Source organism: Urocampus carinirostris, chromosome 18 (genome assembly GCF_059441175.1).
Source record: "Urocampus carinirostris isolate Australia breed hairy pipefish chromosome 18, RoL_Ucar_1.0, whole genome shotgun sequence".
NCBI classification, from domain to species: domain Eukaryota; kingdom Metazoa; phylum Chordata; class Actinopteri; order Syngnathiformes; family Syngnathidae; genus Urocampus; species Urocampus carinirostris.
Window position 1 is genome coordinate 21,373,327 of NC_142366.1, and position 12,512 is coordinate 21,385,838.

Below are 12,512 nucleotides of genomic sequence, written 5' to 3' on the forward strand. Positions count from 1 at the left end.
AAACAAAAAACTTACAAAAGGCTGGGTAAAAAAAGAAAAAAAAAAGAAGACAAATGGTGCAGAATTGTCACTGTGAGTCTCCATAGTTTGTTTTCTTCCTTGTGCTTTTTAGCACATGTTTTCAGTTGCACCACACTATAAAGCTACATCAAATGGTCAGATGTTCATACAAACTGTCTCAAATGATTTTCCCTGTAATGACTGGAAATTACGGCCAATAAAATTTGATATACATATATATAATGGAATCCTAGGGTAGCCATTTATAAATAAACTAATTTGTTTTAATAGTGAAACAATATTCCAAAGTGATGTCATTTAATACATTTTCATTTTCTGATTTTTTTTTTTTTTAAATGCAACCCTGAGAGTAGGTTTAATTTCATGCGGTTTATAGTCCAGTACACCTTATGTATGACAATATTTTGCCAAAGACATATTTTGAGGATGCGCTTAAAAATAGTTTTACAGGATGGAAAATACATTTTTACTCCAAAACATTCCTTTATTGGTTGGATTCTATTAATTTGTCAATATGCTCAATATGTTTCCACAGGAAAATGAGTTGCACTCTGTGAATATTGCCGTACTGTGTACAGGTACGTAATAAACCTTGAAAAATATGCAAATTCTCTTGCAATTTCAAGTTTCCCTAAAACTCAACTTTGAAATTGTCTGCACTTATAAGTGTATTTAATTGTATAATGGTAACAAAAAATTTATATTTTTTTTACTTCACCAATTTCACCCATCACTGATTCTTTTGGAACGAACCCCTACAATAAACGAGGGTTCGAGGTACAAGTTGATAAAGTTTCAGCTACATCAGTAAAACAGGATAAGGCTTGATGAAGCTTCATTTTTCCAACGGAAAAATACAAGCACCTTTTGAAATATTTTCCTTAGTCTGACATCAGATTAGCCACTGAACATATTGTAAATCGAAATCCGAACAAAAGGAAGCAAGTAATTAGCCTTTTATGGTAAATTGGCGAGCATGTTGACTTCCAACTGGGAACCACTTCCATTACAAATGTAAACTCGCAAAATAGGTCTAGGCTTTTCAAAGGTCACACTCACCTTCATGTACAGGCACTTGCGTTCATCAGTTGCCGGCAAATTGGCATTGTGTTGACAAATGAGCTTAATTTACCCTAGCTGGAGTAAGATTAATTGGAGGTGTCGAGATATAAAGCAGCAAATGACAACCCGCCTTTGGAATAATGACAAGAAGTAGCAAGAGAGCACATGCGAGGCAATTACGTCAACTATAATACGGTTTTACCGAAAACGGGCAGCAGCCTTGCATGAAGATCTTAAGAATAAACAAAACGGGAGAAAATGGAAAGGGGATAGAGGCAAACAAAGGGGAAGTGTGCCGCAAATGTCGGCAGCGGGGCCTACTTGTGAAGGCAATCAAGGGCAGGGACACCAGCACGTGCCTGGCATTGAGGAAATTCAATTCGGGAAGCATCAAACAAGGCTCACTTTATCTCATACGGAGCAGCAAAGTGGGGCATCATAAGCGCACACAAGTGTGAATGCTTTTGATTATTTAGGGGGAGAGAAAAAGGTGGATGCTGGCAGTGAGACGGAAATGGATTTTTTGGACAGTCCGTCAACTTGGGTTTTTGAATTTCAGACGGAAACATACTTCAACTGTAAAGTCATTTGTTTGGTTAACATACTTTCTGGACTGTTTGTCACAATAGTTTTCAATGACAGCATTGTATATCGTGTAAAATCAAAATACGTTTTCTCCTTAGAACACGTTTTTTGCACCCTTTTTGGTGTTTGATATGTTTATTCTGCTTGCTTACAATAAAAGCTGTAGTTCTGTTTGAACACCTGGAGATTGCTTAGGAGTCCAAGGTTGTTTGTTATTTAGACAATTATGCACTGTTTACACCATTATCAGTTTTGGCAAATCATGTTGCTGTTCTTTGGATACTACACCCTTCAGGGCGCGTATGCTTTTGGTGACCTAGGACAGTGTTTTTCAACCCTTTTTGAACCAAGGTACACTTTTATTAATAAAAAAGTTCCGAGGCACACTGTCCGTCGAAAATGTTTGAAAATGTCAAATATTTTACTGTACTACCTCATAAGTAGGTAATTAGTATATAAAAATAAGAAAATAATCTCTCATCTCATCTCATCTCATTAGCTGCACAGCTTACCCTCAGTAGGGTCACGGGGGTGCTGGAGCCCATCCCAGCAATCATCGGGCAGGGGACACCCTGAACTGGTTGCCAGGCAATCGCAGGGCACACAGGGACAGACAACTCGCTCGCTCATTCACACCTAGGGACAATTTGCTACCTCATGAGCAGATAATTAATATATAAAACATATATAAAAATCTACTGCCACCTACTGATATAGATGACTATTACAGTTCCTCGTCTGAAGATAGCAAAAATACTGAATAAAGGCCTGATTTTTTGGAAGGATAAAATTGGGCAAATTCCAGCGGCACACTAGATAGGGTCTCACGGCTCACTGACCTAGGAGATTTAATGAGACTGAAGGGCTTAGGAGAGGACTTTTAAAACGATTTGAATTTTTGCATCAGCTGGTTTTTGTGCAGTCCTCTCCTGTTCTCCTTGCATGGTCAAAATTCATTGATGGCTTCGCTTTAATTTTGAGTACTAAACTATGTACTTATCAGTGTTGCATCCTCCAACTTGTATGGATTAATTATCATCTTAATTTTTGATGTAAACTACGCATCCCCCTCAGTTTACCATGTACCTAGCAAGCAAAAAAAAATGTTTTGTGCTTGAATTGCGTGCTGTGTCATGCTTTAGGCGCACTGAAAAACAAGCTGCATTTTCTTCTATGACCAGAAAAAGCTTCTCTGCATACAATAAGAAATTCAGAAATAAAAACACAATTTTGTGTTTGCTTTTCATGTGATGTTATGTTTTTAGCGCACCAATAACTGGCATTGTTTTCATCTACTGTGAAACAAGCTTGAAATTAACATATTTGCACAAAACTAGTATATGTAAATTAACATATTTTCTATCTGTCTGCCATACTATGTTAAACTTCACGTGCAACAAAAAAACGTCCTTTTCTTCTATGCTTGAAGAAAATACACACACCATACAACAAGCCTATCTGGTAAAAAGTAAAATAATATTTCAAGTTTGTGTTTTGTACTACATCATGTTTTCAAGTTTTATCCATCGATTAATGATACTAAAAACAAGCATCTTTGTACAGAACTCACATAGTGTCGCGGTTGTGAGGGAAAGACATCTCCAAAATTTGTTTTTCAGGGGGATGAAAAAAAACGCTTATTCATTAAAGCCCTAATGTGTCATATTTGACCACTAGGTGTTACTGTTGTCTAATGCTGCTACACTCTGCTCTGTGGCACTGGTTTTAGTTCTCAAGCTTTCAGATAAACATGGCGTTGACCTCTAGATATGGATTTCACTATGGGAAATAAATACAAATTTCTCAACCTACGATTTTTTAACATTGGTATGATAGTTCATGTATCATTGCCTAATATTCAAATCATTTTTGTACCACTAGGAGGCACAAAATAGTACACATTGTCCCATTAATATTAGCATTATTAATTAAAAATCCAGATATGTTCGTTTTTACATAGAAGCAACAATATTTGTAATGTTGACAAAATAATTATTCTTTAAATACCTCATTAATAAACCAATGAAGGATGATTTAGAGAATACACAAACAAAAACCCAATCCTGAGATAGTTTGACCAGCATTTTTTTCTTCTACACTTAAATAAAAAAAGTCTTCTACCAGGTGGAAACATGTGTTGGCCCTGAAAGGGAAGGGCGCCACCAGGCAGTACTTGCCTAAGACACACCACAGAAAATGGTGCCCTCGCGTTCCTGGGGGTGGCAGTAGCTCAGGAGGTAGAGCGCTCGTCTTGGGATTAAGGGATCCCAGTTCGAATCCCGGCTTGTCCGTGTTACATGTCGAAGTGTCCTTAGGTAAGACACTGAACCCCTAATACCTCCAATAAGCAGGTTAGCGTCTTACATGGCTGCAATACACGGCCGCTATTGGGAAATGTGAAGCCCACTGTAAAGCGCTTTGGGAAGTCATTGACTTGAAAAGCGCTATATAAATCATTTCATTTCCTAGTGGTTAAGAGATGAAAAAATCCACCCACCCACCATCTTCTTCTACAGTCTAAACTAGCATTTTTAAACAAAGCTAGCAAATGGAAACTATGTGTAGTGCTTTGTTTGTAGTGCTTTTTGAGAAGTGAAAACTAGCGTTGTTTATTGTACTAAAAGAAAAAAAACCCTCTGTGTTTCTATACTGTAAAGAAGAATCTTTGCTGAAAACCAGCATTGTCATCTTAAGCGCCTAAACTAGTGCTCTACTCCTACACAGGAAAAAAAACACATTATAACAAAGTCAAACATAATGAAAAATAAAGTATATCGATTCAGATAAGAAATAATAAAACTCACAGGTCTGAGTAGACAAGCCATGTTTGTCTCCTGGATGACTAATAGTGGGAGCTGTGTCATAGACAAAGCGTGATGGAGTGTTTCAATAGTAGCCATCGTCTGGTCAAATCTTCCCCCCAAACCGCCGAGGGTCACGATAGCATCCACCTGCATTAAAAGTATTTGAAGTTCACTTGGCTTGGTAACATTTTTAGTTGCTTGCACCAAAGAAATGTTGAAACAATAAGACTTTGACATTAGTGTTAGGACTAACACGATTACCTTTCTCTGTAACAGGAACCGTAATGCGTTAATTACACTTTTTGACTCTACTTTCATTATTACTGGGTTTTAAATGCAGATATTTAGTTAAAATGTAATGTTATAATTGAGTGCTCTTGCTCCACTTACTGGACACCCCCTTGACCAGAACAGTAATCACTGAAGTGTGAATATAGTTAGATCTTGAAGGGTTTGAAGAGCAGGGACAAAATGGATGGAGTGTCTCGGCTAAGAGTTTGTTTACAAGCTGTCAAGATTGAAAATCCAATGAGTATGAAGGCTTTACACGTTTTCTTCTATTTATTGTATAATGTGGGTATTTTAAAGCAGTTTAAGATAGCTTCTTATGACTTTATACCGTGTTTGTAAGAGGATAGTTACTTTCAGAGTAACACTCTACTTTTTGGTGTCAGTAATCAGGTTGGTAACTCAAATACTTTTTAGACAAAGTAACTTAAATCATTACATTTTTTTCAGGAATGCGTTCAACAATACTTTTAAGCAATTGTTTTCTTTGTAACTTAAAGCCGGGTTGCATTTCTCCCACCTCTTAGCAATTACAGCTTTATGCAAATTTCCAGCGTGGCTTAGTCACACCATTGCTGACAGCCTTGAAAACCCAAAAGAGTTAAGAGGGCAGAGGCGCTGTCAGAGGCTGACAGCTGCACTAGCACTCCAACTCTCCTCAAATACCGCCAGGATTTCTTATTGACTTAGTTTCTTGAGTTTTCCCTCCAAACACTGACCAAAGACAATGTGAAAACATACTTGTGTGTTCACTTAAATCTAAAGTTTATTTTACCTTTCTTAAGATAGCAGCACTGTGCATACATGACATTTCCAGCAGTACAATTTACAATTCAAAATAAGAAAAATGGAAACAAAACTAATGGCATAACAATATAAAGAAAAACATTGAAAACTGTGATAACGTTCTATATTTACTGTAATGCAATTAAAAAACAAAATGTCATTAAAACAATGGAAATATTGCAAGCGTTTTATTATTTTTGTATTGACAATGATGGCTAACAGTCTACTATCATACTTTTCCATGATATTCTAATATTTTGAGGGGGGATATATACAAAAAGTAAAGCACTTTATCACAAGAATGTAATGATCTGAACATTGACAGAGTTGCTTTAGGTTGTCTTACAATTATCAACCTATAGGTGAAAAATTGTAGGAAAAGGGTGGACAAACATGGCCTGCGGGCCACATGCGGCCTGGCAGGCTTTTTAATCCACCTTAAAAATGATCCTGAAAGGCACAGGGAGCCAATGCAGTGATTTTAAAACTGGTGTAATATGATCCCTCCTCTCAGTCTCCGGACGCAAACATGCTGCTGAGTTTTGTAATACTTGCAAGCTAGCAATGGTTTTTTGGGAAGAACAAAGAGCAGGGAATTACAATAATCTAAACGAGAATATATAGAAGCATGCATCAGTACATCCGTGTTTGCACAAGACAGAAATGGGCGAACTCTGGCTATATTCTTAAAATGATAAAATGTTTTAGTTCTAGTTTTGATATGTGGAATAAATTTTTTGTGGGTTTTCTCCGGGCACCCTGGTTTCCTCCCACATTCCAAAAACTTGCATGCTAGGTTAATTGGCCGTTCCAAATTGTCCCTAGGTGTGAGTCGTCTGTCTCAGTCTCTGCTCTGCGATTGGCTGCCAACCAGTTCAGGGTGTCCCCTGCCCACTGCCCGAAGATAGCTAGGCTGGGCTCCAGCACCCCTGCGACCCTACTGAGGATAAGTTGTGCAGATAATGGATGGATGGATGGATGGAATTAAATTGAGCTCAATGAGCCTGGAGTAGAAAATAAAGCCCACATTTTTATTGGAATCAAAAGGTCTAAATTCTTGAAGTTTTGGTAAAAGTATCACTCTCTAACTCCCTGGACCAATGACTAAGACCTCTGTTTTGTCCTGGTTGAGCTGTCGGAAGTTCTCTGCCATCCATGACTTCATATCTGAAATGCACTTTAAAAGGGTATCTGTAGGACTTGTGTCATCAGGGGACTCGGCATTGTAGAGCTGTGTGTTGTCAGCATAACTATGTAAGTTGACTGATGACAAGGGGAAGCATATACAGAAACAGAAAACCATGTATACCCTTACTCATACCTAGGGAAAATTTGGAGTCACCAATTCACCTGAATTTAGAAAGAATCTTTATCAAAAATGTAAGGGTGCATGCCATTTGTGTAGCACGCCGTTTGGACACTCCATGGTGGTTAGTTTTTTTCCGGTATAACTGAACTTTAATTGGGAATGTTTTGGCCAGGGCAATTGATATCACTACCATAAACCAGTGACACCAGACTATTTTTAATCATCTTAAATATCACTAGTCATTTTTGTTAAGTAGAGATGTGTGGAGAGGTGTTGTAAAAGGATAGTGGGATGTTTAGACGTGTTCTAAGGGATGGGCAGGGCACCCGTATCATGCGGCAGGGGTAAACAAGTGAAAGCTGTCGGGCCCTGCTGTTGAACAGAAAAGCGTGTTGTGTCACTCTGACCCGACCAAATTGGGTGCCGATGTGCTTAACTTGTTTGGGTGTTTGGGCATTTGGGTTGGCCATGGTCCAAAAAAATTTGTGTGTGTTTTTTGCTCCTTTTTTTCCTTTTTATTTTCTTTGTTTTTGTTTGTGTTTGTCTTGCTGTTGGTCACCCCTCTTGAGGGATATGACCAGGGTAGATAGATAGGATTTTTTGTTATGTAAACAAACACAGAGCTTCATTCAAAACTGCATAGTGAGTTTTGTTAGTTTGGCAAACTGTAGTGTAAATTGTTAAAACAAACATAATAGAAATTACCTATCGGATCGTTTAAAAGTAATTGATACACACATTCAGGAACATTTTAAAAATCCTGGGAAAAGCCGGGTGAGAAAAAAATGTTCCTGAGCTAATAGGATGAATCTTTTAACAGCCCAAACAACCTATAAATCACCTTGCTACGATTGAATCTTAGTGTTTAATCCGTTTTAACTGGCTGCAGGGATGCAAATTTACATGACCGTGCGTGAGGACAAAGGAAATAAAACTTTTGTTTTGATGTTGTGTCTTAGTTACAGACAGTTGAAAGGCACACAAAATCAGTGGGGGATACAGGCTGATAAAGACAAGCCGAAAAATCCTGACAAACAACGGAAGAGGTCGGTGTCAACGGCTATCAGAACAGCTTCAAAAAATGGATTGTTAGACTCCTATCTCTACCAAACAGACGGACTGACAAATACTCAGCAGAGATTCAAAAGCAGCTTTAAAAATCAGGGACAAAAAGCCATTGAGAGGAAGGGCAGAAGTGTATCTTATATTACAGCCCTGACACCTACAAAGAAAACTGAACATAAAATGTGTCGTTATTGATCAGAGCTACACTCACACGCAACAGGGACTCCAAAAAAAGAAGAAAAAAAACACACACACACAAAAAACATGTGGTATGCTTTTAAAAGGAAAACTGGTAAACAAACTTTTCTGATTTTGCTTTTCAAATAAAATCAAATCTAAATGACACATTTTCACAAAATACCTCATTTTAATATTGTATATTTTGGTGTAGACATGTAAACGGTCAATGGTCTGCATTTATATAGTGCTCTACAATGTGCTTCACACTTACCCATTCACACACACACACTCACACAGCTAAGCAAGGCACCTACCCTTATTGGGGGCATTAGGGATTCAGTGTCTTGCCCAAGGACACTTCGACATATAACACGGAGGAGCCGGGAATCGAACTTGCGACCTCATGATCCCTAGACGAGCGCTCTACCTCCCGAGCTAATGCCATGTAAAATACATTCACACATAAACTCGAAATCCAAAGCACTTTGGACACATAAAACCTAGAGAAATTGAATAAAGCAATTTGTGGACAAACAAACCTTAAGTTATACTTCAAAATGTTTCAAGAGAATATTCAGATTGTGAAACTGTTTTTGTAGTAGCGCCATTTTTAAGTAGAAAGTGGTTCAAAACCAAACCCCATACTAAACCTGCGCTTAATGCAAGTGTCCAGCAGATGGCACTAATGCACCGTAAATAACCAAGGAGCAATCAACATTGTCAATAGAAAAATGAACATTTCAATTTTTTTTCCAATTGTCGCAGTTTTCATAGAAAATGTGTATTTTGTAGTCTGTTATAAACTGGCGTTGTAAACTACAGATGACTCATATTTAGTAGCACTGAATGGATGAAGCTAAATGTTTTCAGAATTGAGGCTCACCCCCAAAAAGCCAGAATAACATGGTTACCATAATTATAATTAATAGTGTTTCATTATACTTACTGTACTAGGGACACACCATTTTACATTTTAGTTTTTGAAAACAGAATAACTCAAAAACACCACTGAAAATATCACATTGTGATGACTTCATAGTCAAACAAGAGCCAAGCCTGGCAAAGTTCACTTTCACCCAGAGGGAATTTTAGGTGGGCCTGGCTGCATATTTTTTTCTATTTTGCACATGAGAAAGATAAATATGGAGATCCCTATCAAAATGCAAGATCTGCCAAACGTATCCAAAAATACATTCTCTCCAAAGTTACGTTTGTCTCTGCCCTTAAAGTTTTGTTAGCCGCTAGCTGGACTTTGGCAAATGTTAAGACTGAAGAGCTTACTGACTACAATTAAGCCGTTTTTATTCAGAAGCAAGTACTTTTTGTGTGGCATTCAGTCAGTTTTTCCCAAAAGTCGATTGACTGGCGCTAAGAGTTTTATTTACTATTAATATTTTTTTATACGCACAAGTGCGTCTCGTTTGTTCAATTATCAATATCTTTAGTTCCATCCTCCTCCTGCTTTCTTGCCACTATTCACTCTCCTGGTAATGAATAAGCTAAAATGCACAAAGCATACTGTATTTACATAAAAAAGGGTGTGATATACTGTTCAGTGGTGCAGTTATAAGCTATTTACAGCATGTTTCATTGTGACTTTATTCAAAGTAGAACAAACTTACTCTTTTTATTCGGATGTAGATCTCTCACAAGTTTTACTTCTTTCGTATCAGTGTCTATAATGAATTATTTTAAGTACTCTGATGCCCTTTTTATTTAATGAGATTTTAATAAAATAAGTATTGATTGTCACGACTGTAAGGCACACCAAAAAGCCTTATTTTTTTTTAAAAGCTGACCTTGCACCTTATGTATGGATCCATATTGAGTCACAAGGTCTCGCAACTAAGGCAAGCAGCCGCCGCCGAGATTTTCCCCTGTAGGGGAAGTAGTCCGCGGTGTATGCTGGGATACATATACCGGCGTTTCATTTCCTAACCAATGTGTCAATCATCATTTGAATCAGTCACTATTGGCTACAGTTATTCGGAGGTAGGCGGGTCCATTTTAGCATTTACAGGCTCGCATAGGCTAAAGCGGGGCAAAACAAAGCCTGCAATTGGCTGAAAAAGATGAAAGTGAATCACACATTGCTACGGAGACTCAAAAAAAACACAAAAACATGTTTTACTAGTCTGTATTTGAATTATAGGGCTAAACAGACAGCTAACAACAAGCAACGTCCATCGATGCAGATGCTTCTCGGCAGATTTTTTTCTTCTATTTGTCTGCATTATTGCGTGTGTTGGAGTGTGTAAATATTTTACATGTTTGGATTTACTACACTCACGGATGTAAGAGGATCATGGTTGCGTATTATTATTGAACGTGATGGCTGCAAGATGACTTTGGTGAGCTATCACGGTTTTATATTTTCCCAGTATCTTATTTCAGACTGATCTTGATGTTTCTGTGATGAGTTTATTTTTAAATTCATTTCAATCCAAAGGGTTTATTGTCATATGCACAGTAAAAAAACATGTTTCCCTGCACAATGAAATTCTTTTTTTGCTTTCCACACAGTTGTCGGCTTGATGTGCAATTCAGATGCTCGAAGTTTCAAATTTTGCACATAACCAGGCTTGAGTATTTTTTATTGTTATTTACTTAACTCTGCTTTTCTGTGATTTATGAGAATGACTGTGATTAGTCAAAACACAGTATTTAATCTAGGGAGGTAGGTTAAACTGACTTGGCTGCTTTCATGCAAACATATCTGCGGCCAGTCAGTGTCAAGGCATCTTCAAACATCTTTGGGAGCTGTTATAAGATTGCCTCAATCTTTTAATATATTTTTGATAAACAGCCTGATTATTGTTTGTTTCTTTTGGTCACCATATGTAAACTTTAACTGGTGATGTTTTGGAGCAATTTCCTTTACTCAACATAGTTCTGATGAAGTACCGTAAATTCCGGACTATAAGCCGCTACTTTTTTCCCAAACGTTCAACCCTGCGGCTTATTCAGTGATGCGGCCAATTTATGTAATTTTTCTAATGGCCGCCAGCGGTGCTCGAGTACAAAAGGTAAGATTTAGACCGGTGGAATATATGCGCCGAGGAAGACTGCAACTTCTTGGCTTGTGCATACAGTGGAACCTCGGTTCTCGACCATAATCCGTTCCAGAACCCTGTTCGAAAATCGATTTGTTCGATCACCGAAATCATTTTTCCCATTAAAAATGATGTAAATCGTTTTAATCCGTTCCAACACCCTGAATGTTTACCTTGAATCTTTAACGTACGAAAGATTACGCTAACATGAACGTGTAAAAATAAAAAAAAGGGCTAAAACACTTTGTACACCTATGTTAAAAGCGAAAGCAAAACAAAGCACGTTATATTATTATTATTAAAGCTTTGAAAACTCTCTCGGTGTACCGTCTTTCTTTGTAAATTTGTGTAACCATGTATAATATGTATTTGCAACTGTATATTTTTGTAATGTATTTATTTCAGACACTTATTCTGATATGTTTTGCCCGGGCGTATAAAAAAGAAGGGGCGAAAAAAACGCGGCCTGGCGGGAAGTGGGGACCGGTAAAGGTGAGTGCGGACAAAAGTGGATATATATTCTTCCCACCCTTACCTTTGGAAATATACACTATTTTCCTTGGATTACTTTTAACGGGACCCGGACTCTGCAGGTCTGCATCAAACCTTAAGTACCGATATCATTTTCCGTTCATTTTGCCGGCTGTGATTTTTGGACTGTGTACTTTTATGAAGGACATTCAGTTTCAATCGCGGGACTTAAAGTCGGGTTTGGGTTAATTATGTGTTTGTGTTACATTTTTTCAATGTGAGCGCATGCGGCTTATATACAGGTGCGGCTTGTGTAAGTACAAAATCGTTTTCCTCTTAAAATGTGGTGGGTGCGGCTTATAATCAGGTGCGCTCTATAGTCTGGAATTTACGGTAATTGATGGTTTCAGGAATTCTTTGACATGAACCTCAACCCATGTCTCGTTTCTGAATAGCGGGGAGGACTTTACCTTACTTACTTTTATCAATAAAACTGTTAATGAATTGCTCAACACAGGTCCTGAGTATTTTCGACAGGTGTTTTATTGGAATTGGAGTTCATATTTTGTATTTTGAAGTCAATATCCACAATGTTTGTTCGCCTATCCATCGATATTGGGTTCAACAGTCCACAGCCCTTAGTGTACTTAGGAGGTGAGGAAATTGATTGAACTAAGTTGGAAAGGATGGAGAAAATGTTGTTGTCAGGGTTGATGACAGGTGATTGATTAGTCTCCGCTAAGATGAAGGGGAACTTTTATAAAGCAAGGCTGACCATGATGAACAGATTAGAGACATTGCAACTGAAAATGAAATGAAATGAAAATGAAATGATCTGCATTTATATAGCGCTTTTCAAGTCAATGACTTCCCAAAGCGCTTTACAAT

General features: G+C 37.8%; 1 protein-coding gene across 6 annotated transcripts in view; it reads right to left on the bottom strand.

Moving 5' to 3' along the window:
- tpk1 (thiamin pyrophosphokinase 1) overlaps nt 1-12,512 on the bottom strand; it is a 93,407-nt gene that overhangs the window by 40,416 nt on the left and 40,479 nt on the right. For 5 of the 6 annotated variants that reach the window (XM_088322391.1, XM_088322390.1, XM_088322387.1 and 2 more), the window contains one exon: nt 4,473-4,619. The exons of the other annotated variant lie outside the window; for it this stretch is intronic. In XM_088322391.1, coding sequence (XP_088178517.1) covers nt 4,473-4,619 — 147 coding nt within the window. The remainder of the gene's footprint in view (nt 1-4,472; nt 4,620-12,512) is intronic. 6 annotated transcript variants of the gene reach the window in all.